At 41.6% G+C, this 25960-nt stretch overlaps 2 protein-coding genes across 3 annotated transcripts in view; one reads left to right on the forward strand and one right to left on the reverse strand.

The window, feature by feature from the left end:
• The window catches only part of FRRS1 (ferric chelate reductase 1), a 55805-nt gene extending 48075 nt beyond the window's left edge, over positions 1–7730 (forward strand). For both annotated transcript variants that reach the window (XM_029063888.2, XM_029063890.2), the window contains exons 11-16: positions 339–425; positions 2417–2514; positions 2982–3040; positions 4038–4181; positions 5686–5747; positions 5831–7730. In XM_029063888.2, the coding sequence (XP_028919721.1) occupies positions 339–425; positions 2417–2514; positions 2982–3040; positions 4038–4181; positions 5686–5747; positions 5831–5923 (543 nt within the window). In that variant the 3' untranslated portion in view covers positions 5924–7730. The remainder of the gene's footprint in view (positions 1–338; positions 426–2416; positions 2515–2981; positions 3041–4037; positions 4182–5685; positions 5748–5830) is intronic.
• Positions 7731–19173: 11443 nt separating this feature from the next.
• The window catches only part of PALMD (palmdelphin), a 53222-nt gene continuing 46435 nt past the window's right edge, over positions 19174–25960 (reverse strand). Inside the window, exons 7-8 of the mRNA XM_001515904.4 lie at positions 24545–25633; positions 19174–19579 (exon numbers count right to left, since the gene is read on the reverse strand). Of these exons, the coding sequence (XP_001515954.1) occupies positions 19536–19579; positions 24545–25633 (1133 nt within the window). The 3' untranslated portion in view covers positions 19174–19535. The remainder of the gene's footprint in view (positions 19580–24544; positions 25634–25960) is intronic.

Consider the following 25960-nt stretch of genomic DNA (forward strand, 5'->3'; position numbering starts at 1 on the left):
GTGTGTCCTTGGACAAGTCACTTCTCTGTGCTTCCATTTCCTCATCTGTAAAATGGAGATTCAATACTTCTTCCACTTAAACTCTGAGTGCCTTGTGGGTTAGAGACTGTATTTAATCTGATTATTGTTGTATCTACCCTAGTGCTTAGTACAGTGCTTGGCACATGGTAAGCACTTAACAAATACCACTATTATTATTCATTTTCACACGGTATTCATTTTCAGCAGGTAGTAAGCAGATTTCCTCTCTTTAATACAACTTGTCTATAAATAATATTTATTTTTTTCTTGCTTGCATGAGAAGCTATTTTCTCACTCAGTTTCTTTCCTCTGTGTAGGTGCATCGAATCCTTATGCTCACCACTTCCGGCCTTACATGTATTGCTTTCATGCTTCCTTTTGCCTATAGAGGTAGCTGGAGTTGGGTAAGTGTGCATTTTTAGTTGTTTTTTTTCTATTCAATCAGGGTTTGAAGTAAGAGGCGGAGGAAAAAAGGGAAGATTTGGGCAGGTTGAGTCAGAGAGCTAAAGCATTGGGATGATTTGTCCACAAGCATGAGCGGAACTAAAAGAGAGTGGAACAGTTTCAGGCTGTCTAGAAAAGATATGAACTGGCTTCCCCTTCATCCTGCTCCATTTCAGGCATGAATTATCATTAATACACAAAGTACTGCTTCCATGAATACATTCCAGGGGTTTCCTCGTGGTGATTTTGTGTACTCAGAGATAGGGCATTAAAATAAAAATTTGGGGAGTACACAAAAGATTGGGTGGCAAGTGTAGAGATTGGAATGAGGCACCTACTTGACTTATATAGTTCCTTGATTTTGAGACGTTTTTCTTATCTACATATTGCTAAGCCACCTTAATTTGGTTGTAAAGCATTTTCTGAAAGTACCATTGATAGGTTCTAATCCCAGCTCCACCATTTGCTTGCTATGTGACCTTGGGCAAATCATTCAGATTCTCTATGCCTCAACTTCCTCATCTGTAAAATGGGGATTCAATGTGTGTGTCCAACCTGTCTACCACAGCACTTACTATGGTGCTTGGTACATAGGAAACATTCAACAGAGACCACAATTATTACCTCGTATTTACCCCAGCGCTTAGAACAGTGCTTGGCACATAGTAAGTGCTTAACAAATGCCATTATTATTAATTATTACTATTAATATATCTTTGAAACTTGTTTTTTAAGAAAATTCCTTTTTGGTCCATCAGTTTATTTTATTTTAGGAGCTCGTACTCTTATCAGGAATGAGGCATACTCATTCCTTACTTTCAAAGCTAAGAACAGTTTTCTTTTTAACTTTTTTAATTATAGGGATTCTGTTGCTGTTCAATATGATGAATCTACCATCATTCATTCTCAAGTAATTAGAAAACTGTGCAATTAACATTTATAACAGGCTCTTTAACAGGCTTAATAGAAGGATCACATCCAAACTGGAGTGAACTATTTATCAATCAGTGGTAGCGAGCACTTACAATGTGCAGAGAGTACAATACAACAGAATTAGCAGACACATTCCTTGCTCATAATAAGCTTACAGTCTAGAGTGGGAGACAGACATTAACACCAATAAATAATTTATAATATATAATTTGAAGATAGAAACCCAAGTGCTGTAGGGTTGGGGCGAGTATCTCCATCCTTTGCAAAATAATCCCTACTTAGAAGAAAAGAGAAAGATATATTTTTGTGTTCTGGAAATAATTCTGAGATCAGTTTGCATGTAAACTCCAAAGTATACCTTTTTACATACTCTGTTCCCAGATCTAGCAGTTTAGCCCAAACAAAAGCTGGAGTTCTTGAATGGATTGCATCATGTAATGGTAATGATCCAAGTAGAGTTGTTCCCTTGAAGAGCATGTTGGGAGATGAGATTGACCTGGCAGCCTTCTATCTAAGGGTCAGGTGCAATCACTTGACAGTCTGTTCTCACCCAGCTGTCTGCAATTTTTTGACAAGGTTTCTGTCAGGCAAAGGTCAGAATTTCTCAAATGTAACAACTTAAAGAGGAGCAGCTTCTGGAGCTATCCCAAAGAATCAGCATGAGCTCATTCTGGTTGTCCTTACAGATATACCTACGCCGGGTGATTACAATATTGATGCAGAAGAGAGGCAAAAATCTAATCATCTGTAGATGGATGAGGTGGTTGGGAGGGTGCCCAGCTCGACAAAAACTGGAATTTGGAGTGCATGTTTTTCTAGAGAACTTTCCCTTGGGGACATATTTTCCATTAAGATATACACAAATACATTAATCACTCTTATTTGACTTAGAAACAGCCACATCCAGCTTCCCTTCCTTCATCTGAAAACTACTTTAGTCTCTCTCTCTCTTCTTGGTAGTTTATCTGGCTTAAATGGGCCACAGTTGAGTGTGTGTTAATGGGAAATCTCTGTTTAGCAAGCAGGTTACCACCCGTACCTGGGGTGCATCGTGATGACTCTAGCTATTCTTCAGCCTCTTATGGCAGCATTCAGACCACCGTCACATGATCCAAGGTACTTTCAAAGTTATTTTTAAAAGTGCAAATGAGACTTCTTAGTGGAAACTGAAATCCATACTAGATACATTTCAAGTCAAGAAGTGGAATTTATTGAGTGCCTACTAAGTATGAGGGGCTGTAGAAAGCCTTGAGCAGAGTACATCAATCACTGGTCTTTACTGAGCCCTTACTGTGTGTGGAGTGTACAGTGCAACAGAGTTGGAAGACATGTTCCCTGCCCACAAGGATCTTATAATCTAAATTTGTTTGCAAAGACTGTGTTAGAGGGTATAACATGAAGTATTGTTTGTAAAATAAGGTTAGAAACACTTTGCAGTTCTAAAGGGCAGATGCAAATTTTGATTTACCTTAATGCCTTCTGGTGGGCTTGTGAGATTTCTGACTCGTAGACATTGGAAAAATTACATCTCCGGTGATCGTGCTTTTATCATTCTCATGAATACTGATTGTTTATTTTGGTAGACGGCAAATGTTTAACTGGGCCCACTGGAGCACAGGCACAGCTGCTAGAATAATAGCAGGTAAGTAACACAGTATCTTCTAGTCTGCTCATTAAGATTGTTTAGAACCCTGGTTATCTCTTGCTCATATGCTTCTTAGATGCATTAGTTGTTGATGTCTTATGCTGTCGAGTCATGTCCGACCCATAGCAACGCCATGGCCTTATCTGTCCCAGAATACCCCACCTCCATCTGTAATCGTTCCGGTAGTGTATCTGTAGAGTTTTCTTGGTAAAAATATGGAAGCGGTTTTACCATTGTCTCCTTCCGCGCCGTAAACCTGAGTCTCCGCCCTCGACTCTCTCCTGTGCAGCTGCTACTGCCCAAGCTAGGAGTGGAATGAGTAGGCCTATGCTTGACTCTCTCCCCTATAGTTGAGACTGGTAGAGTACTGGAAACTCTCCAAGTGCGACCCCGAGAGGCAGATGCATTAATAAACTAAAATAATTGGCTGCTGAAAATAAAGTCAGTATAAATGTGGAAATTCTGGAAAAGTCTTTTTTTGATGTAATGTTGCCTCAAGTTTCATAACTTCCAATAACTTTGCCCTCTTCCCTTCTTTTTTTTGTTTCAAGCAACTGTCTGGATTTTTTTGGGTGGTTGGAGGAAGTCTGTAGGCAGTTTCAGACTATTAGGAAGATACTTTTAAAAAATTAAACACTTTGAAAAAGTTCATTCATTTTATTCATTCAGTCATAGTTACTGAGTGCTTATGAATGCAGAGCACTGTACTAAGTGCTTGGGAAAGAGCAATACAAAAATTAAGAATGTAAGGCTATTTTCTTATGTTGTTAAGAGAAAAAGATCTGCTAATGAGAAGAGCACAGTTGATGAGAAGAGCACAGTTGTTACCATCAAAACCTAGTCAAATGTTTGATTTTTTTTTTCAACTCAGAAGGATGCCTAAATCATGGTAACTTTTCCCCTTTACATTAAGGAAAAAAATGAAGTTGATGTACTTTTAAAGTTGGGAATCCTCTTGTGGGTCATTATATTTTCATATTTTTTTCCAATTTAGTGGCTGCAATGTTTCTAGGAATGGATTTACCTGGACTCCATCTGCCTGATCCAGGGAAAACCTATGCCATGATTGGATTTGTTTCTTTGCATGTTGGAACTGAGATTCTTCTAGAAATACATGCCTATCGACTTACTCGGAGAGGTAAAGTAGCCAACTAGAAAATAGCATAAATGCCCAGGCTTTATCTGGGGGTAAAAAAGGTGGTACTCTTCCTTCTCCCTGCCTCTCCTGGGCAAGTGTGGCCTAGTGGAAAGAACACAGGTCTGGGAGTCATAAGACCTGGGTTCTAATTGTGGGTTCATCACTTGCCTGCTGCATGACTGACCATGGGCAACTCACTTCACTTCTGTATGCCTCTAAATTCTCATTTGTAAAATGGAGATTAAACACATTTTCTCCCTGTGGAATGTGGACTGTATCTGACCTAATTAGTTAACAAATACTACAAGTATTGTTTTTTATTATTATTGTTATATTTCCCCTTGAATGTCACCAGAGCTCTCCTTCCCCTAGGTTCCTCAATTTTTGTGGATTAGAAGCTATTTTTCCTCTCCAGTCATTCAATAGTATTCATAGTATAGTGCTTACTCTGGGCAGAGCACTGTACTAAGCACTTGGGAGAGTACGATATTCACATTCCCTGACCACAAGCCACTTGTCTGCTGTGTGACCTTGAGCAAGTCACTCAATTTCTCTGTCTCTCAGTTTCCTCATCTGTAAAATGGGGATTAAATGCTACTCCTTCCTATTTAGACTGTGAGCCCTGTGTGGGACAGGGACTGGGTCTAACCTGAATAATTCGTATCTACCCCAGTACTTAGAACAGTACTTGGCACATAATATGTACCACAATCTTTATTATTATATTAATATTATTAATTAATATTTTTAAGGAATCCAGGATAGATGGGAGGGAGTGGAAAGAGTAAGGCACCTCTATTATCCAAGAGACTTTGACAGACTGGAGAAATTGAGGATTAAAAGAATTAACTAGAATTGTCAGGAAAAAGGATATCAACTAAATTACTATATTAATGGGAAGACACAGAGTCCTTCACAACTACTTTTGTGTACTTTTGTGTGTTTAAGCATTGATCGTCTCTCTTTTCGGAGTTTGCCAGCAGGGTCCCTTAGACAGGGACATCAACAAATGATATTTATTGAATGCTTACTATGTGCAGAGCTCTGAAAAGTGCTTGAGTGAGTATAATAGAATATCTAGACAGGATCCCTTTCTACAAGGAGTTTACAATCTAGCAGGGGAGATATTTATTATGAGGAGTGGATGTACTCTTTAATCCATTAAGCACTTGATATTCACCACATCTTTAGTCCCATGGAATTTATGTATATAATGATGATATATTTTTAGCACTTACTATGTGCCAAGCACTAAGTACTGGGTCATTAGGTTGACCTACATGGATCTCATAGTCATATATCAACTCAGCTGTGTTGTACTCCCAAGTACTTAGCACAGTGGTCTGCACACAAGTGCTCCATAAATACCACTGATTAATCTTAAAATCTACTTCCAAAATGAGGAAATGTTGGTTTTTGTGAGAAATCTGTTAGACCATCAGGGAAGAAAGACATAAAGAACTAATTCTAAATAATTGTGGCAAAATATGATCTTTTTCCACAGTTGAAATATTGGAAGATGACAGAATCCAAATTCTGCAGTCTTTTTCAGTGGCTGAAGCAGAGGTAAAGGAGCACCCTTTTATCATTGACCGAGTCAGATTTTAATGGTAAAAGTTACTTTTCTGAAAGATTATTTTGTCTTTCAGGGTCACACATTTAAAAAGGTGGTGTTGGTGATCTACGTCTGTGGAAACGTAACGTTCCTCTTCACGTTCTTAGCTGCAATAAACCAGCTGTGAGCCTACTAATGGAAATGGAACTGTGGACTCTTAATGACTACTTGGCAATTTTGCAACCTCATCTCCTGGGAAGGATGAACTAGTCCAGGAAAACTAGAAGCCACTAACTGCCACCATCTCAGATTCCTTCCTGAGATGAACTTGGAAGACCAAAGCCTTATTAAGAAGACATCGTTAGTTATAGACTTTAGTCATAAAGAAACATCCAGTATGATTGGCTGCAAATTTTTCATTCCACTCCAACTAATCCCTTAGAAATTTTTTATTCACTGGGGTCGGGCTTTTTGAAGGCTATGATAACACTTAAAAAAGCCCCTTAACCACTTCTAATTTAATATTTGAGGGGAATAAATTATCTGGAAACAAATGACTTCTAAAAGCACACCACCGGGACCTTTGGTATCTAAAATTCATGATTTTTTTAACTGATTCATTTGCAATTATAAGAGTAACCACATGGTAAAAAGAAATGCCATTGCCAGGGTGATGCAGGACCCTTTTAAAGTGTGAGATTTTGGCAGGAGGGGACAATGCACGTGACTCTGGGCACTCAGGAGGTTGTCAGTCCCATAGACCCCTTAATAACACTGTCTGGGAGACAGGTAGCCCTACCAGGACTTCATGCTGAGGGACCCCATTGAGCCACAAAGTTTGGGTCTCCATATCTTCATTGACATCTGTGTACATTTCCCTGCCATGGTATGGCTGCTACTATAGAGGAGGATGTGATGTCATAATTTGGGGCCTGCACACCCTTGAACCAACTGCCCTGCCCTGGTTATGAAACCAGCTTTTGCCACGGATTATGTTCCTTGTAAATATTTTCATCCTGAGGTTGAGCAGGGGAGGGGCACAGAAATTGTCATGGTTTTGGAATTCAGCTTCACTCTTTGCCCACACCTTAAGTGCAATAAGATAAAATCAAATTATATGCTTTGACCTGAAAAGACTCATCCCTTAACTCCGAGAGCAGCTCTCATGTGCAATCCTTTTTACAGTAGTGAAATGTTTAGTGGCAACACAAATGTAACTTGTAAGAATTGTGACACTTAATCCTTTACAGAAGGAACCGTAGTTAGATGAAAAAAAAATAGGGGACAGGACACTTGTGCATGATGTACTGAGGCAGCTATTACATCTCTTTATTCCATTTTTTAATTTCTGGGAATAGTCTGTCACATTAGCAATTTCTGAAAATAATGAATTGAAGTGGAAGAATCTCATTTGTCAAAACATTATATGAATTGTTGCATTTTGATAAGTGCCAATGCATTTTAATTGCCATGATGCCCTTGTAGCCAGTGGGTGGTGCTGGAGTACTTAAATTTGATTTTCACCAGACAGTGGTCAGTGTAACTCCTTGGGTAAGAAGCTTCTTTTATAGACAGGTATCTTCCTTACATTTAATAGAAGCTACACTAGTGAATATTTTGAATTATCTGCCAGTTAGTTTAGAAACTTGAATGGAAATGCTGACAGTTGGATGGTATGGTTTTAGACTTTTGGCCTTCTGTGTTTAACCTGATACCGGTAACCTTTCTACCTTCTGTTATGTAACCACCTTCTATAAAGGCCTAAACTGTATAATCTAGCTGAATAATAAAAACACTTTACTGTCACCTGTTGTAGAAATGACATCAATAGGATCAGAAATAATTCCAGTAGGGGTGAGAGATGGGGGTAGAGGTTAGATTTACTTTTTTAAGATTTACAAGATTCTTCCTCCTGCCCCGCCCTCCAAAAAAGAAGCTTTAATGTGTATAATCTTTGAAAAGAAAATTAAACTCTCACTATTGCTGGTATTTTACTCTAGGATTCTGGACACTCGGTGTTTTCTTTCATGCAACATGAAACTAGGGTTTTATCTTTTTGGTTGTTATTGTTCATTGGTTGAGCCATTATGACTTTGCCCAGTGTTGGTTTGAATCTTAATTTAACAATTTCAGTGTAGAGCACTATAGAACTATAGCATTATTCAAAAAAATATAAGCACAAAGGAAAAAAGATGAACAAATGAATTACTGAAGTCCCTCAGCTCCAGGGGGAGTCTGTGGTTGGGGACTGAACCAATACCTGGGAAAAGTAGTTCTATTCTGGGATCAGTCAACTGTTGCCATTTGTTGAGTGCTTACTATGTGCAGAGCACTGTACTAAGCATTTGGGAGAGTACAGTATAACAGAGTTGGTAGATAAGTTCCCTGACCGCAACAAGCTTACAGTATAGAGGGGGAGAAAGGCATTAATTCATATAAATTACGGATATGTACATAACTCCTCCCATCCATGAACTGGTGTCCACTGAGTAAATCCTAGTTTAAATGATAATGATAACTGTGGTATTTGTTAAGTGCTTACCCTGTGCCAGGCACTGTCCTAAGTGCTGGAGTAGATACAACCTGATCAGGCTGGAAACAGTCCCTGACCCATGTGGAGCTCACAGTCTTAATCTCCATTTTACAGATGAGGGAACTGAAGCACAGAAAAATGAAATGACTTGCCCAAGGTCACACAGCAGACAAGTGGTGGAGTGGAATTAGAACCCAGGTCTTTCTGATTCCCAAGCCTGCGCTCTCTTCCCTAGGCCATGCTGCTTCTCTGGAATCCTGGAGCATCAGCCACCACTTATCAAGCCAGACTACTTTTCAGACTAAATTAAACTACTGTGTTGTTCAAGGTTTCTTGAGTATGATAATTATGCATTCCCTGTAGAAGACACCCTGTGAAAGGGAACAGTGACTCAATTATGAATTATCTGAAACCTTGATTTTAATTAGACATACTAAATTTCCCCTGGCAACTTTCTTTAGCAGATAGCACTTAAGGGTTTCTGGATTTTTTTTTCAGGTTTAGGAGATTCTTCATCCAAAGGGATAGTACCAATGAACCAGTAATATTTCACCTTTTAATGTCATCAGGCAGCATTAATCAGAGTTTTTAGACCCAAAGTTCATCTCTTTCCCATATCCTTGTCTCCTTGCCATTTTCTAAAACTTTATTTCCCTAGTGTCAAATCTCTGTAGCAATTTAATTCTTTTTTCTAAATGAAGACGTGTTTTCCAGAAGTTGCATATTTTCAGGATGCCACAAGACTTAAAATCCCTGATGCCTCCTGTAGTTTTACCACCATCACAATCAATCAATGGCATTTATTGCACACTTCTTATGCACAGAGCATTAGACTAAGTGAAGGAACAGAACCCAGGAGCCTGGCTTCCAGAAACTGCTTTGGACCTTTAGCCTGTGGTCTCCGCTTTTGCCAAATCAGCTCGAGAGGCCAACAGAGTGAAGGAAGTACCAGGACAGATACACTTAGGGATATCTAAGTGCTGTGGGATTGAGGGTGGGGGTGAATACCAAGTGCATAGGTGGTGCAGAAAGGGAAGGGGATAGGGGAAAAGAGGGCCTAATTGGGAAAGGCCTCTTGGAGCAGATATGATTTTCATAAGGGTTTGAAGGTTGGGAGAGTGGTAGTCTGTCATATATGGAGGGAAAGGGAGAAGTGGGAAAGAGGGAGGTGGGCAAGGGGTCAGTTGCGAGATAGATGAGATCGGGACACAGTAAGCAAGCTGGTGCTACAGAAGAGAAGTGTGAGAGTGTGAGGACTAGTATGTAGAAGAAGATCAGTGAGGAGAGGTAGGAGGGACCAAGCTGATTGAGTGAGTCTCATTCGTCTATTTGTTCTGCTAGTTCATCCTGATATACTTGAAGAACTTCCAGTTGAATTCTTCTGCACACTCTTGGTGAATCGTTTGGTCCAACTCCCCCTTTAGATTGTGAATAGTGCTTCATCCTCAAAAGGTGCTCAATAAATACCACTGATTAGTACTTCTAAAATGATTCAGTGGAAATTGGTTTTATGTTGTCACTCTTTTCATCAATCAATGGTATTTATTGGTGTCTACTGAATACTAGGCACTGTAATTAGCATACCCCAGAAACAAGATATATGTTCATTCCTTCCTGAAGCATACAATTTAATTTACAGATTGAGAAAGCCCAAGTCAATATGAACAGATGAGGAATTAACAGCTGAACATATTTCTCAATGTCATACAAATACATGGAGATTTTTAAGCACCACAGAACTTGGTCCTATCCTTCTGTTCTCTCATCGACCAATTCAAACTGAGTTTTGCTGCTGAGATTTTTTTCCCCGTTCTCTTTCATGGGTCCATTGGTTGAGTATCTGGCCAATTACATTTCCCAAGGACCAACAGAACAGCAGATAGATTCTGGAGACAAAGTTCCTTTTCTAGAGCAAGACTGAAACACACAGAATGCACTGATGCCACAGGCAAGAATTGGACATAATCACAATTATGGCATTTTTTATGGTATTTGTTAAGCTCTTACTATATGTCGAACACTGTTCTAAGTGCTGGAGTAGATGCAAGTGAATTAGGTTAGACACAGTTCCTCTCCCGCTTGGGGTTCACAGTTTAAGTAGGAGGGAGAACTCAGGCACAGAGAAATTAAGACACTTGTTCAAGGTCCTAGAGCAAACTTTTGCCAGAGTCAGGTTTAGAATCCAGGTCCTTTGACTCCCAGGTCCATGGTCTTTCCACTATGCCATGCTACTTCTCATTTATTAAACATCTGTTATGTGCTAAATGCTGGGGTAGATACAGGATTATGTAATTGGACACAGACCCAAGTCACTTAACTTCCCTGTGCCTGAGTTATCTCATCTGTAAAATGGGGGTGAAGACTGTAAACCCACATGGGATAACCTGATTACCTTGTTTGGGGAAGCAGCGTGGCTCAGTGGAAAGAGCCTGGGCTGCGGAATCAGAGGTCATGAGTTCGACTCCCGGCTCTGCCACTCGTCAGCTGTGTGACGAGTGGGCAAGTCACTTCACTTCTCTGTGCCTCAGTTCCCTCATCTGGAAAATGGGGATTAAGACTGTGAGCCCCACGTGGGACAACCTGATTCCCTTGTATCTACCCCAGTGCTTAGAACAGTGCTCTGCACGTAGTAAGCGCTTAACAAATACCAACATTTTTTTTTTACCCCAGTGCTTAGAACAGTGCTTGGCAAATAGTAAGCACTTAACAAATAGATAATGTTTTTATTAGAGAAGCAGTGTGGCCTAGTGGCAAGAGCTGGGGCTTGGGAGTCAGAGGACAAGGGTTCTAATCCCAGCTCCGCCACTTGTCTGCTAGGTGACCTTGGGCAAGTCACTTAACTTCTCTGTGCCTCACTTACTTCATCTGTAAAATGGGGATGAAAACTGTGAGCTGCACATGGGACAACCTGATTACCTTGTATCTACCCCGGTGCTTAAAACAGTGCTTGACACATAGTAAGCGCTTAACAAATACTGTCATTATTAATAATAATAATAATAATAATGATGTTGGTATTTGTTAAGCGCTTACTATGTGCAGGACACCATTCTAAGCGCTATTAGAGGGTTCACAATCTATCTTATTCCCATTATGCAGGTGTCCTTATTCCCATTGTGCTGAGGTCAAATAGCTAAAGCGAGTAGCCCATGGTCACCCAACAGGCCAGTGACAGAGCTGGGACTAGATCTGAAGTTTCTTGACTCCCAGCCCCAAGCTCTTTCCACTATGCCTCTTGCCTCTTCATGTGTGTGGAAACACATACATGCACAAAGGTATGTGCTGGACAGGGAAGGCAGAAATATAGCTTCCCAGCTGTTAGGAAACTGGGTTGGTTTTGGCAGTGGGACCAAGGACTACTCTGTCTGAAGCAGGAGGGATCCAGAGACTGTTTTCCAGACATGATGTAGTTCTGCGCCAGCTGCTGCTGTTAATGAATTGCTGTTTTTTGCTAAATTTACAATATTATTTAGTACTTTTTATGCAAGATTGGAGAATGGTATTTATTGAGGACTGTACTAAGCACTTGGGTGTCTTACAATAGAGTATGTAGTCACAATTCTAAGTGCCAAGCCCCAGCAGCATAGCTTAGTGGCAAGAGAACAGGCTGGAGAGTTAAAGGTTGTGGATTCAAATTCCGGCTCTGCCATTTATCAGCTATGTGACTTTGTGCAAGTCACTTAACTTCTGTGCCTCAGTTTCCCCCTCCTCTACTTTCCCATCCTTCCCAGCAGTAACTCCAGAGGAGATCTTTTCCCTCCTTTCAAGTGCCACCCCCTACACCTGTGCTTCAGACCCCATTCCTTCTCACCTTATAAGAACTCTCACCCCCTCCCCTCCTCCCCTCCTTAACTTCGATCTTCAACCACTCACTCTCCAACGACTCCTTCCGCTCTGCCTTCAAACATGCTTACGACACCCCCATCCTAAAAAAAAACTCTCTTGACCCCACTGCTCCCTCCAGTTTTTGTTCTATCTCCCTCCTACCCTTCCTTTCCAAACTCCTAGAGTGAGTCGTCTACACTTGCTGCCTCAAATTCCTCAACTCTCTTTCCTGAACCCACTCCAAGCTGGCTTCCATCCCCTCCACTCCACCGAAACTGCCCTCTCAAAGGGCACCAATGACCTCCTTCTTGCAAAGTCCAATGGCTCCTACTCTATCCTAATCCTCCTCGACCTCTCAGCTGCCTTTGACACTGCCGACCATCCCCTTCTCCTCAACACATTATCCAACCTTGGCTTCACGGACTCCGTTCTCTCCTGGTTCTCCTCGTATCTCTCTGGCCATCTATTCTCAGTCTCCTCTTGGCCTCCTCCCCCTCCCATCTCCTAACTGTAGGGGTTCCTCAAGGGTCAGTTTTTGGTCCCCTTCTGTTCTCCATCTATACTCAATTTCTTGGTGAACTCATTTCTCCCACGGCTTCAACTATCATCTCTACGCAGCTGACACCCAAATCTACATCTCCTCCCCTGTTCTCTCTCTCTCCTTCCAGGCTTGTATCTTCTCCTGCCTTCAGGACATCTCCACCTGGATGTCTGCCTGCCTACATATCTAAGACTGAGCTCCTTATCTTCCCTCCCAAACCCTATCCTCTCCCTGACTTTCCTGTCACTGTGGATGGCACTGCCATCCTTCCCGTCTCACAAGCCCGCAAACTTGGTTTCATCCTTGACTCTGCACTCTCATTCACCCCACACATCCAATCCGTCACCAAAACCTACCGGTCTCACCTTCACAGCATCGCCTAGGTCCTCCCTTTCCTCTCCATCAAACTTGCTGCCTTGTTGATACAATCTCTCATCATATCCAGACTGGATTACTGCATTAGTCTCCTTTCTGATCGCCCATCCTTCTGTCTCTCCCCACTTCAATCTGTGCTTCACTCTGCTGCCTGGATTATCTTTCTACAGAAATGCTCTGGGCATGTCACTCCCCTCCTCAAAAATCTCCCATGGCTGCCTATCAAACTTTGCATGAAGCAAAAACTCCTATTTGTTTCAAACCTCTCCATCACCTTGCCCCCTCCTACCTCACCTCCCTTCTCTGCTTCTACAGCCCAGCCTGCACACTCTGCTCCTTGCCACTAACCTCCTCGCTGTGCCTCATTCTTGTCTGTCCTGCTGTTGACCCCTGGCCCACATCCTACCTCTGGCCTGGAATGCCCTCCCTCCTCACATCCACCAAACTAGCTCTCTTCCCCGCTTCAAAGCCCTACTGAGAGCTCACCTCTTCCAGGAGGCCTTCCCAGACTGAGCCCCTTTCCCCTGCTCCTTTTGCCCTCCCCATCAATCCTACTCCCTCCCTCTGCTCTACCCCCTTCCCTGCCCTACGGCACTTGAATACATTTGTACATATTTATTATTCTATTTATTTTATTAATGATGTGTATATATCTCTAATTCTATTTATCTATTTTGATGCTTTTGATGCTTGTCTATTTATTTTGCTCTGTTGTCTGTCTCCCCCTTCTAAATTGTGTGCCCATTGTTGGGTAGGGATTGTCTCTATCTGTTGCCCAAATGAACTTTCCAAGTTCTTAGTACAGTGCTCTGTACACAGTAAGTGCTCAATAAATACCATTGATTGATTGAGAGGAGCAAGGATGGGTAGATGGAAGGATTGAGTGCCTTTAAGCCAATGATCAGGAGTTTCTCCATGAAGTGCAACTACTGAAGGATTCTGAGCAGTTGGGAAATGTGTGCAGAATGACTTTTTAGAAAAATGCCTGAGGCAGCATAGTGAAATATGGACTGGACTGGGGAAAGACAGAAGCCAAGGAGGTCAGTGAGATGGCTGATGTCTATTAGGTCATGGTCTGAGAATCAACATCTAGTCTCAATCATCTCCTTATGCCTTTCCCCAGCACTCAGTGTGTTGTTCGTTACATTGCAAGGGTTTAGAAAATGCCATACATAGAAAGAAAATCATTTCCTATTAGAAAGCTTTTGCTGTATGGCCTCCGGGTTGGTTAAAGATGCTGCAGCCTAGTTGGGCTGAGGGCTGAAGTGGGGGGAAATGAAAGGGAAGGTGTTGTAAGATTCCAGGTTTCAGGGTCAGGAAATCCACATAATAATAAGTTACCTGCAGAAATGTAAGTGGTGATGTAGTAGGCAGGAATCATGTCCTCCAACTCGGTTATAGTGTACTCTCCCAAGGGCTTAGTACAGTGCTCTGAACACAATAATCACTCAATAAATGATTGATTAAAGTGTGCTGTCTCCAGTGACCACCAGTATCTTCAGGACTCCAACAGAATTGCAGCTTGGCAGACTCAGCCAATCATCTGTAGGCAGTATTGCTTAGCAGGAGAGTAGATTTACACATTCAGCACTCCCACAGAGGCATTTCTCAGTGATGTGGTGTTCAAGCTGACTTGTTCCCAGCTCTGGGTGTACATTTGAAAGGCCATAATTGGTGGCAGGTGGAAATTCATTCCTCTCAGTTTGGAGACATGGGAAGTTGACACCTGAACCAACTTTCAATTAATAATAATGTTGGTATTTGTTAAGCACTTACTATGTGCAGAACACTGTTCTAAGCGCTGGGGGAGATACAGGGTGATCAGGTTGTCCCACGTGGGGCTCACAGTTTTAATCCCCATTTTACAGATGAAGTAACTGAGGCACAGAGAAGTTAAGTGACTTGCCCACTCGTCACACAGCTGACAAGTGGCAGAGCCGGAACTCGAACCCATGACCTCTGACTCCCAAGCCTGTGCTCTTTCCACTGAGCCACGCTGCATCTCTAATCAATCAGTTAATCTAATTAAATAATCTAATTAATCAGTTGATTACTTTTAGTAAATGCCTACTGTTTACAAAGTACTCTGCTAAACGCTTGGGACAGTACAGTAGAAGACCACAGGTATCTGCCTGAAAGGTGTTTGCAATCCAGCACTGGTGGAGAATATACAATAAAAAAAATAGGTGGAAGAGGGATTCAGTATATAAAACAGTGTCCTGCAGAAGTGCAAAAGTATTGCGATAATAGTAAGGAGGAAATAACTTGGGAGACAAAAACTTTAATTGGGGAGTAGGTGGGATTTCAGAGGGTTTTGAAGAGGGGCCAAGCTATGAAAATAATAATAATAATGAAAAATAGTATTTGTTAAGCACTTACTGTATGCCAGGCTCAATTGTAAACACTGAGACACAAGTTAGCTTGAGCACCGTCTTTGGTCATGGGGCTCACAGTTTTAGTCCCCATTTTACAGATAAGGTAACTGAAGCAGAAAGAGCTTTAATGACTTGCCCAAGGTCACACAGTGGACAAGTGGCAGAGTCAGAACTAGAACCCAGGACCTTCTGACTCCCAGGTCTGTGCCGTAACCGTTAGGCCACGTTGCTTCTCCAGCATCCGTCCATCTCCATCTCAGCAGTGTGTTGGCTGGATGGATGCCAGGCAGGAGGAAGTGTGTGAGCCAGGTGGGACAGTCAAGAATGAAGAGTGGAGAAGGTGAGCTTGGGAGTAATGGAAATTAGGAACTGGGTGATAATAGGAAAAGGGAAAGGTCAGAACAGGAGAGAGCTGATGGAGTTCCTGTTTGAGGCACAGGAAGGAGGGTAGATTTTGAGAGCAGGTGGAAGAATGACAGAGTGGCTGGAGGAGTGAAAGGGAGTTGGAAAGTGAGGGAGGGATTTTGGCTGCTCACTCTTACTGGTTTCAATTTGATTGGAGTAGTTTATAAGGTCATCAGGGATAAGAGAGGAGGGGGGAGGAGTTACTGGGGATTTCAGGAGGAAGTTAAAGATCTACAGTACTTTGTGGGGGCAATAGTTGTGGGAGTCGATGAGCATGAAGTAATGCTGCTGAGTGGAAGAAATAGCAGAGTTATAGCAGGCAGGGTTGAATTAGAAGTGGTGCTTGGATTTTCTCCCACGGTGCTCTGAAAGCATGGGCATAACAATCAATCATATTTATTGAGTGCTCACTATGTGCAGAGCACTGTTCTAAGCTCTTGGGAGAATGCAGTATAACAGGCTGGATAGACATGTTCCCTGCCCACACTGAGCCTACAGTGGTGACCCAGGGCTGAGGGTTGCCGATACAAGATCGACAGAGGGATGGGGATGAGGGAGGTGAATTAAGTAAAGGGTGGTTATGTGATGTTACGGATTCATACTTCAATTTTAGGAGAGGGTAGGTAAGAATATGATAATTTGGGGTTATCAATCAATGGTATTTCTTGAGCACTTTCTGGTTGGACTTGGGAGACTACAGTACAAGAGTACAATCTCTGGCCACAAGGAGACAGAGAATAAAATAAATGATAGATAAGAGCAAGGGCAGACTATAAGGGGAGGTACACGAGTACTGTGAGTCTGAAGCAGCAGAGCATAGCGGATAAAGAACGGACCTGGGAGTCAGAAGGTCATGGGTTCTACTCACGGCTCTGCCACTTGTCTGCCGTGTGACCTTGGGCAAGTTACTAGCAGCATGGCTCAATGGAAAGAGCAAGGCCTTTGGAGTCAGAAGTCATGAGTTCTAATCCTGGCTCTGCCACTTGTCAGCTGTGTGACTTTGGGCAAGTCACTTCACTTCTCTGTGCCTCAGTTACCTCCCCTGTAAAATGGGGATTAAGACTGTGAGCCCCACCTGGGACAACCTGAGTACCTTGTATTCCCTGCATCACTTAGAACAGTCCTTGGCACATAGTAAGTGCTTAACAAATACCATTATTATTATTTTTTTCTCTGGGCCTCAGTTACCTCCTCTGTAAAATGAGGATTAAGATTGGACTGTGAGCCTGGTGTGGGATAGGGACTGTGTGCAACCTGATTTGCCTGTGTTTTCCCCCCTCCCCCCAGGGCTTAGTACAGTGCCTGGCACATAGTAAGTGCTTAACAAATAATAACAATAATGATGATGGCATTTGTTAAGCACTTACTATGTGTGAAGCACTGTTCTAAGCCCTGAGGGGATACAAGGTGATCAGGTTGTCCCACATGGGGCTCACAGTCTTGATCCATTTGACAGATGAGGTAACTGAGGCTCAGAGAAGTTGTGACTTGCCCAAAGTCACACTGCTGACAAGTAGTGGAGCTGGGATTAGAACCCCTAACCTCTGACTCCCAAGCCTGTGCTCTTTCCACTGAGCAACACTGCTTCTCACAGTTACTATTATTATCTAGTCCCAGGCTAGAGGGAGGATATGGGCAAGGGGTCAGAAGTGAGGCAGGTGAGATCGAGGTACGGCTGTGAGCCCATTATTGGGCGGGGATTGTCTCTATCTGTTGCCGAATTGTACATTCCAAGCGCTTAGTACAGTGCTCGGCACATAGTAAGTGCTCAATAAATACTATTGAATGAATTGGAAGAGCAAAGTGTGCAGCCTGGGTTGTAGTAGGAGATTAGAGAGGTAAGATAGGAAGGATGGAGCTGATGAAGTGTTTTAAAGCTGATGTATAGGAGCCAGGGGCTTCCCTTCCTCAGTTCTGCAGTCAATTGCTCCACGCTGGGACTGCCTGCACCTGCCGCCCCATTACTCTAGGTACAAGATCATCGCCTACCACACTCATGGAAGCAGGGCAGTAGCCCTCAGTGGCTAAGATGGACTGGGGGTATCTCTGACTTTGCCCCTTGGCCAGGGGGAGAGCCCAAGTGTGGGAGCTGGGAGACCTGGATTCTTGCTGCAGTTCTGCAGTAAGACTTGGGGGCAGATCCCTAACCTCTCGAGTCTGTTAGAAGCAGTGTGCCTGATAGAAATAGCGTGGCCTAGTGGAACGAACACGGGGCTGGGAGTCAGAGGACATCGTTCCTAATCCTGGCTCCACCACACATCTGCTGCGTGATCTCGGGCAAGTGACTTAACTTCTCTGTGCCTCAGTCCCCTCATTTGTAAAATGGGGATTAAGACTGTGAGCCCCCTGTACGACAGGGACTGTGTCGGACTTGATTAATCTTGTATCTACCCCAGCACTTAGAACAGTGCTTGACACATAGCAAGCACTTAACAAATATTATTATTCTGCAGGACAGAGAAAACAATCCCAGCCACTACCCACCCCACAGGATCTTGGGATGATAAATTAAGTTGACTGCTGTGAAAATGGGAATGCTTTCCAGATTTCAGGGATGTTAGCAATGTTCATCTTGAGTGTCAGGACCTCTAATGGCAGATGGTGAAACCACCCAAACCCAAGCCAGCTATACTAAGACTGTTGTGCTCCAGAGGAAGTGATACATGGACAAAGCAGGGGACCACACTGGGGAACTATTTGATGATCCCATTCATATCATTCTTTCCCTCTCCCTCTCTCGCCCCCCTCCCTTCCCCTCCCTTCTTCCCTCCCTTCCATGCTATAGCTACAACTGCTTACTTAGATGAGGAAGGGTTAGTAGCAGGAACAAAGATGGAAGGGTTGCTCAGGAAAGAGGACAGGGTCATGAAAACAAAAAACACCCGGATTTAGTTATGACCTTGGGATTTACCAGTGCCCATCAACTTGTACCCCTGCAAGCGTATAATTCAATGACATTTATTGAATGCTTACTGTGTGCAGAGCACTGTACTAAGTACTTGGGAGAGCACGATACAACTACTTGGTAGAAACATTCCCTGCCCAACAAATATTGATTACCAATTTCAAGAGTCTTCCAAACTAGACTTTAAGCTAGTTGTGGGTGGAGAATGTGACTGTTTATTGTTGTATTGTACTCTCCCAAGTGCTTAGTACAGTGCTCTGCACAAAGTAAGCACACAATAAATATGATTGAATGAATGAATAGACTTGTCTGGCTTCCAGTGGATGCTTTGATGGTTTCTAGCCTTGCTGATAAGGTGGTGATTTACTTCTGCAACTAAAGCCTTTCTTAGAAAAGGGATCAACAAAACCATCACTCTGTCATTTCATCAGCAATTTGACAGGAACAATTGGAAAGGAAATATCTTTATTCTACTGAATATCTATTTTAAATAACTTTATTCTCATTTTTAATAAGCTCCTATTAGAAATGCTTTGGCATGACCTCAAAAATATGCCATTTTTTAATTTACTGAAGTGTGCCAATAATCAGGGAAAGTCAAACCATTTGTTCCCCAAGATTTGTTTACTTAATATTTTCACAAATAATGGCTGCTGGGTATACATCTCAGTGTATGCATATATCTTGTTCATACATATAATTTTCCATATGTATAGGCCATATATTTGTGTGATTGTCAGAAAAAGCATAAATGTCCAGAAAGAGGAAACAGAAGGGTATCTTCATTTCTTCTCCTTCATACGAGGGATCCCAACCTGTAGTTCCGTATCGCTCCACCTATCAAATCACCTTTTTCCCCAGCTTGGCCATCCTTATCCTCAGTGCTGTGAAAGAGAAGAAATAAAAAGTGTGAATAACAGGAGTGACATCTAGAGCCAAAATTAGAATTGTACTTTTTGTAAAGGGAGGAGAACACAGTACGTACCTCAGATGGCTCAGACCAAGAATGCAAGCATTTTTAGAAGCACAAAAAGATCAGTAGAAATAATTAGCTGTTAGCTTTTTGAAGAAGCCAATGCCAAAAAGGAAGAAAATAGTGACATGATTATTAAAAATTAGCTAGTAGAGCAAATTCTACAGAATTTGCCATGGAGTGAATTTGGACACATTTTTAAGGGAAGGGATTGTGCCTATTTAAAGTGGGCATGACTGCTACATGCTATAAAATATAGGTTGGTTTAACAAATATTACCCAGCAGTTAACATTTAAAATCCTTTCCTCCAATGCATGAAAATATGTCTGCTATACTGTGCCTCCTTAGGTGAAGGAATATGAAAAAGTATGTTTTACATGTGAAAATATTTTAACTGATAAAAATTATGATCATCTGAATATTATTCATTAGTAAGTACACTAGCCTCATATTGCCCCTCAATTACTTTAGATTGAACATGCTTACAAACATCTTCAGAACAGGCTTTATTATTGTTAATGATTTTACTTTCAAAAAATGTACAAAATATTTTAGTAATTGGAGATTTAGTGTTCTTAAAGCACTTGGTATGATCTCCCTTTATAGCTTAAGAATGTTTACAATCTTTGAAGAGAACAGCTTAGTTGCACTGAAGAGCAAATGTTTCCCAGGGCTCTGTCTGCTATATTCTCTTGAAAGGCACCTGGATTGAGCAATTCTGGATGAAGAAGAAAAAGGGATGATGAATTCTCCTGTTTCTCCAGCCATCCAATAGTTGGATGCCTCTTTTAGATACTAAAAACAATGCTAGCCAAAGTATCTAGCATAAAGGTTTCAGAAGGACCTGGGTTCTAATCTCAGCACTACCACTTGCTTGCTGTGTGACCTTGGGCAGATCACTTAACTTCTCTGTGCCTCAGTTACATCATCTGTAAAATGAGGATTAAGATTGTGAACCCCATGTGGGACAGGGACTATTTCCTACCAGGTTAGCTTGAATTTTCCCCAGTACTCAGAACAGTGCTTGACACATAGTAAGTGCTAAACAAATATCATCAGGTTTCCCTTTTGAAATTTAACTATATTCCCTATTCTCACGTGATTTAGGACATGCAACAGATCATGATGCATTTCCTCTATAAATAGGGGGATCCTGTCTAATTCCAACTGTGAATTCTCTCCCAGTGTTTAGTACAGTGTCCCATACACAGTAAGCATTTAATACTATTACTAATATCTACTGCCAGATGATCCTTTTCAAAAAGTTTGTTCACAGCCCTTGGGAAATCTACCCCTTCCTTTTCCAAGAAGGGGACAGAAATAATATCCACTTACATGGGTGGGATCTAAATATGGAAAAGGAAGAATATTCTATTGTGTAATCTTTTCTTACAACATCAGTGATTTTATTGGAAGGTTTTAGTTAAAAATAATTCGGGAAATAAACTCAGGACAAAAATCCACTTACTATAGGTTTGGAAAGTTTGGCTTCTGCCAAAGGATGCAATAGGGCCATATGAGCCCCTGGTGGGGTTACAGGCAAGGAGATGGCAAGCAATTGTTGGAAGCCAGAATGTTTTGGCACAGGAAAGATGGCCAGGAGGTGCTGGGATCTTTTCTCATGAGCTGCAATGGTGAATTATCAGAGAGTGAGCAGGTAGATGACTAGGAGAAGAAGATGACTGTGAAATCATTTTCAATTGCTTCCATTGTTCTCTAGTTTTCAATGGCTTCCAGAGTCTCACAACTTATGGTATCATTGCCAATCTATGGAGTCCCATTGCAGGGATGGAAGAATGTCAATTCAGTAATAATTAATTGTGGGGTTGGGGAGAAGGGAGAAGGGAGTACCTAGTGTCTATGGTCATGTGGCTGTAACACAAAAACACTGAAATCTCTAATTTTAACTAGGCAAAGACACAGTGAGGCAAGACTAGGCAAGACACATGTGAGGGCTTAAAATTGTTTTGGAAAATTCTGCTTTTGTCATAAATGCCACTGAGGCACAGGAGATAGGCTAGCACGGGTAATGTGATTCTCAGCAGTGATGTGTGTGATATAGACAAGCAGTGTAGCCTAGCCTAGTGGAAAGAACCTGCCATGGGATTCAGAGGACCTGGGTTCTAATTCCTGCACTACCACTTGCCTGCTGTAGGACTTTGGCAAGTAGGTTAACTCCATTTTCCATCAACAAAATGGAGATTCAATATGTGTTCTCCCTCCTACTTAGACTGTGAACTCTATGTGGGATAGGGACTGTGTCCATTGTGATTATTCATTCAATCATATTTATTGAGTGCTTACTGTGTGCAGAGCACTGTACTAAGTGCTTGAGACAGTATAACAATAAACAGGCACATTCCCTCCCCCTGATGAGCTTATAGTCTATATATCTATCCCATCTCTTAGTACAGTGCTTGGCACATAGTAAGCTCTTAATAAATGCCACTTTATTATAAATTTATAAATAAATTTATAAATAAAAAATAAAATAAATACATTTTGGTATTTGTTAAGCACTTATCATGTGCAAAGCACTGTTCTAAGTGCTGGGGGGATACAAGGTGATCAGGTTGTCCCACATGGGGCTCACAGTCTCCATCCCCATTTTAGAGATGAGGTAACTGAGGCTCAGAGAAGTGGAGTGACTTGCCCAAAGTCACACAGCTGACAAGTGGCAGAGCTGGGATTAGAACCCATGACCTCTGACTCCCAAGCCCGGGCTCTCTTTCCACTGAGCCACACTGCTTCTCTTTATGTTTAATGGTAACGATGATCAGTCTCTTAAACACAGAATGCCACCAAAATGGCTAACCAATGCCATTTTAGTAGGCTCAAAGAGTATAGAAGAGAGGGCAGAAAAGGAAGAAAAGGAGAGAGGGGAAAGGATGAGAAAGATATCTAAATGCTGAGAGTACAGTGGGATGAGAGAATGTCATCAGAAATTGTTTTAAAAGCACTTTGAGGCATCTATGTCATTTGGATTTGGGCCTTAGTTCTCTTTCAGTGGATGTAAAGATGTTATGGTACAGCAAAAATATTTGTCCTTGTAGGAACAAGCTCTTTTTTCAATTCTACTTGGGATAAATTTGTCAAGGGCTTTTAGGGGGATTTCTACTCCATAATCCAAGAGTTTATTTCTCTGTTAGGGCAAATCAGAAAACAGGGCTAGTGAACACTGATGTCTACCAGTTCAAATGTATTATACTCTCCCAAACATAGTACAAGTGCTCTGCACAAAGTGAGTATTCAACAAATAACACTGATTGATCAGCACCAATCAATTTGGAGAATTCTCTTTTGTAACTAACTTTCAGTGAAACTGTAGATTGGTGATTGTTACTTTGTCTAGGGTTGGTTTTCCTGTTTTGATTATTTTTGCTCAGTGACATGATTAGCGTTGCCTGGAACAGTTAGTCATTTCCTGCCTTTTTCCATTGAACAGAGTGTTGACATGGCTGGGGTAGATGAAAATAAGGGAGGCCAAAGAAATTGATTAAATTAAATAGTGAAGGCTTAAAGACAGCTAGAATTTCCACTGTTGGTCACTAACAGCTTTTTGTCTTTGTGTTTTTAACTTTGCTGAGAATGAATGGTTTGGAGTCCAAACAAAGCTCTTTCTTGCATCTGAAAGGGAATTTTTTTACATCTTAGATTTTCTAGGAGGGGAATAAAACAGTGCAGCTGTAATCCAAAAAGTCAATTAAAGAAGATACTCCCCAAGAGTTCCAGAGCTTCTTAAAATAACTCAGCTCTGTTGGTAATTGGCACTGTGATTTAATCAGCTCAGTGCTCTCTGCCACTGTTTCTTGGCATAGTAAGAGTGATCTTATGGACAATGAAGGAAAATAATTATTTTTCACTGAAGTCCTTTAAGATTACTATACATTTAGACATTTCCATTTTATTACCATTAATGTATGTTTCAAAGTAATGTGATGAATGCATTTAGATGGATGTAATCATTCTAAATGATTGTGACATGGCCTCTTATACTTCATAGATGCTAACTGGAAATTAACACTAATTATGCCCTCATGACAATTAAAAGACATTAGAGATCTAGAAATGTTGCATCTTTACTTTTATAGGGGAAAAAGGTTGAGAAAACTTTTTTGCCCCATTTTTATAAAGCCTCAGTGAGAAACACAAAAACCTATACATCCATATAATGCGAAAGATTATTAAAACAACTGCAAAGATAGGGCAGTCAATTCAGAAATAGAAGTTTTATACAACCAAAAGGAGAATTGGAATTATGACTGTTTTTTAAATATAGAAAAAATTAAACCATGCTAAAAAAAGATTTCTATTGGAAAAGGCAAGGTAGGCAAAATATAAGTTGGAAAATAAAGTCTGTTTCTTTGATTTTCTTAAAATTAAGGCATGTTAGATCATGTAGTAAATTTAGATCACAGCAAGGTTTCAGAGGTATTAATCATACTGAAGAGCAATGTATTATTCATCTGTTATAATACTGATGAATGAATGAATGAATACTAAATTCCTTCATATACATTAGCTCAGTTTGTCAGGAGAAATTTGAATTAACTAAGATAAACCCATGCATTATCCCAGTATGGAGCAGGTATCTTAATTTTTTCCCTCATACTCCATTAATAAAGTCATTTGTCACAATTTTCAAGTTCAGATGTGTCAATTTCAGCCCATGATTGAAAAGAAATGTGTGTTTATAACCTTGCGATAGACTGATAGGTTAACATTTATCAAAAAGTCACTGGGTATCATTAGTCCATGAAACAGACCCAGGGTTTGTAGAGTGAGAAGGATTGTTAGTAGGAAAAAAAGGGGAAGTCAATGAAGTAGTTCATTACATTAATGAACAGCAGCGGCAAGCCTTCTCTTTTTTATTACCTGTTAATGAAGGATCTTCAGTCCCATCTCCAGTGATCTGGCTGTCCAGGTGAGCAGGGCGAACGGGGTAACTTAAGCTTTCCTCTTGTTCTTTCAGGGACATGGAATTTTTATGTGGGGATGTGTGGTTAACGCTCCCACTCAAACTGACTTCTGATCTTTTCCTGGGGAGTGGAGAGGGCTTGGCCGGCTGGTAAACCTGGCTGTGGTGGCCTACTGGATGGTAGGATGGCTTTTCTGGATCCTCTTCCTCTTCCTCTTCGTCATCAATCACAACCAGCTCAGCGTGGATAATTCCATCATACCCTGTTATGAGCTTCTTTCCTTCTTCATCATCATCCTCTGCCTGCTGGTACCCCATGAAAATCATTGTCACGGGTTCTGTATCAGCCGCACGAGGCAGGGCTTGAACAATGTTATATTTGATGTCTTCATCCTCCTGAAGGGCTGGAGAAGAACTCTGGTAGATCGGATTCCTAATTCCCACTTCTTGGGGGCTCTTTCTTGGATTTGGAAAGGGAGCACCTTTCTCTTGGGTATGGTTGGTTTCTTCAGTGGGTGTTGTTATCATCCTTTCTGGTTGAGTGGGAAGCGTTTCCACTGCTGGTTGAGGAGCTGAGTAGGGCTTTGGCAGGGTGCTACTGAGGCTATTGAAGTTGTGGCTTTTTTCTCTGTGCAGCTCAGTGCCCAGGCTGCCCAAGGATTCATTGGGGTTACTGCTCAGCCCATTCACCTTCACTTTAGTCGTTCCTTGAAGATCTGGTCCAGAGGAGCCTTCTTTCTGAGGAGTGGTTGGCCGATAGAATTGACTGGCATACACAGGCTCATGATATTTGGTGGGAGATTTAGAGTTTCTCTCAGAAGCTTGTCTCAAAAGGTCCTCCACCTCAACGGAAGCTAGGTCGCCTGTGCCGTTACTGTGAGCATTGTTGCCATTCGAGCCCACTGCATACACCGACTTCCGGCCGTCGTCATAAACTTTCACTCCTCTGCCCTTAAAATCATCAGATGGGAGAGGTATCGAAGACAGAACAGTACTTTCCCCAGTTTTCATGTCTTTCTCGACTTTAATTTCCATGGCATACAGAGCTGTGGAGAGATATTGGACATTTATGAAGGCAAACTGACAAAAGAATATCCTGGCTTTTGTCAGTGCTAGGTTTTTATCAGAAGGACCTTTCGGTAAGGCAGATACAGTTTTTAGGGTTCTACGACGGGGTTAGCACATTTTGATCTAATGGAACATTAATCAGGTGAATTCCTTCAAGATGATATGATAAACCGGTGCTTTTAAATGGCTGCTGGTCTATCGACTTATAGTTTGAATTACTAGGTCGTTTGCTCTCCCCAGCAAGGGGTGACACCATGGAAGTTGGACTTTCTGTGAGGTTCAGGAGGAAGGAGCCCAGGTGGGAC

This window comes from Ornithorhynchus anatinus, chromosome 4 (genome assembly GCF_004115215.2).
Source record: "Ornithorhynchus anatinus isolate Pmale09 chromosome 4, mOrnAna1.pri.v4, whole genome shotgun sequence".
NCBI classification, from domain to species: Eukaryota; Metazoa; Chordata; class Mammalia; order Monotremata; family Ornithorhynchidae; genus Ornithorhynchus; species Ornithorhynchus anatinus.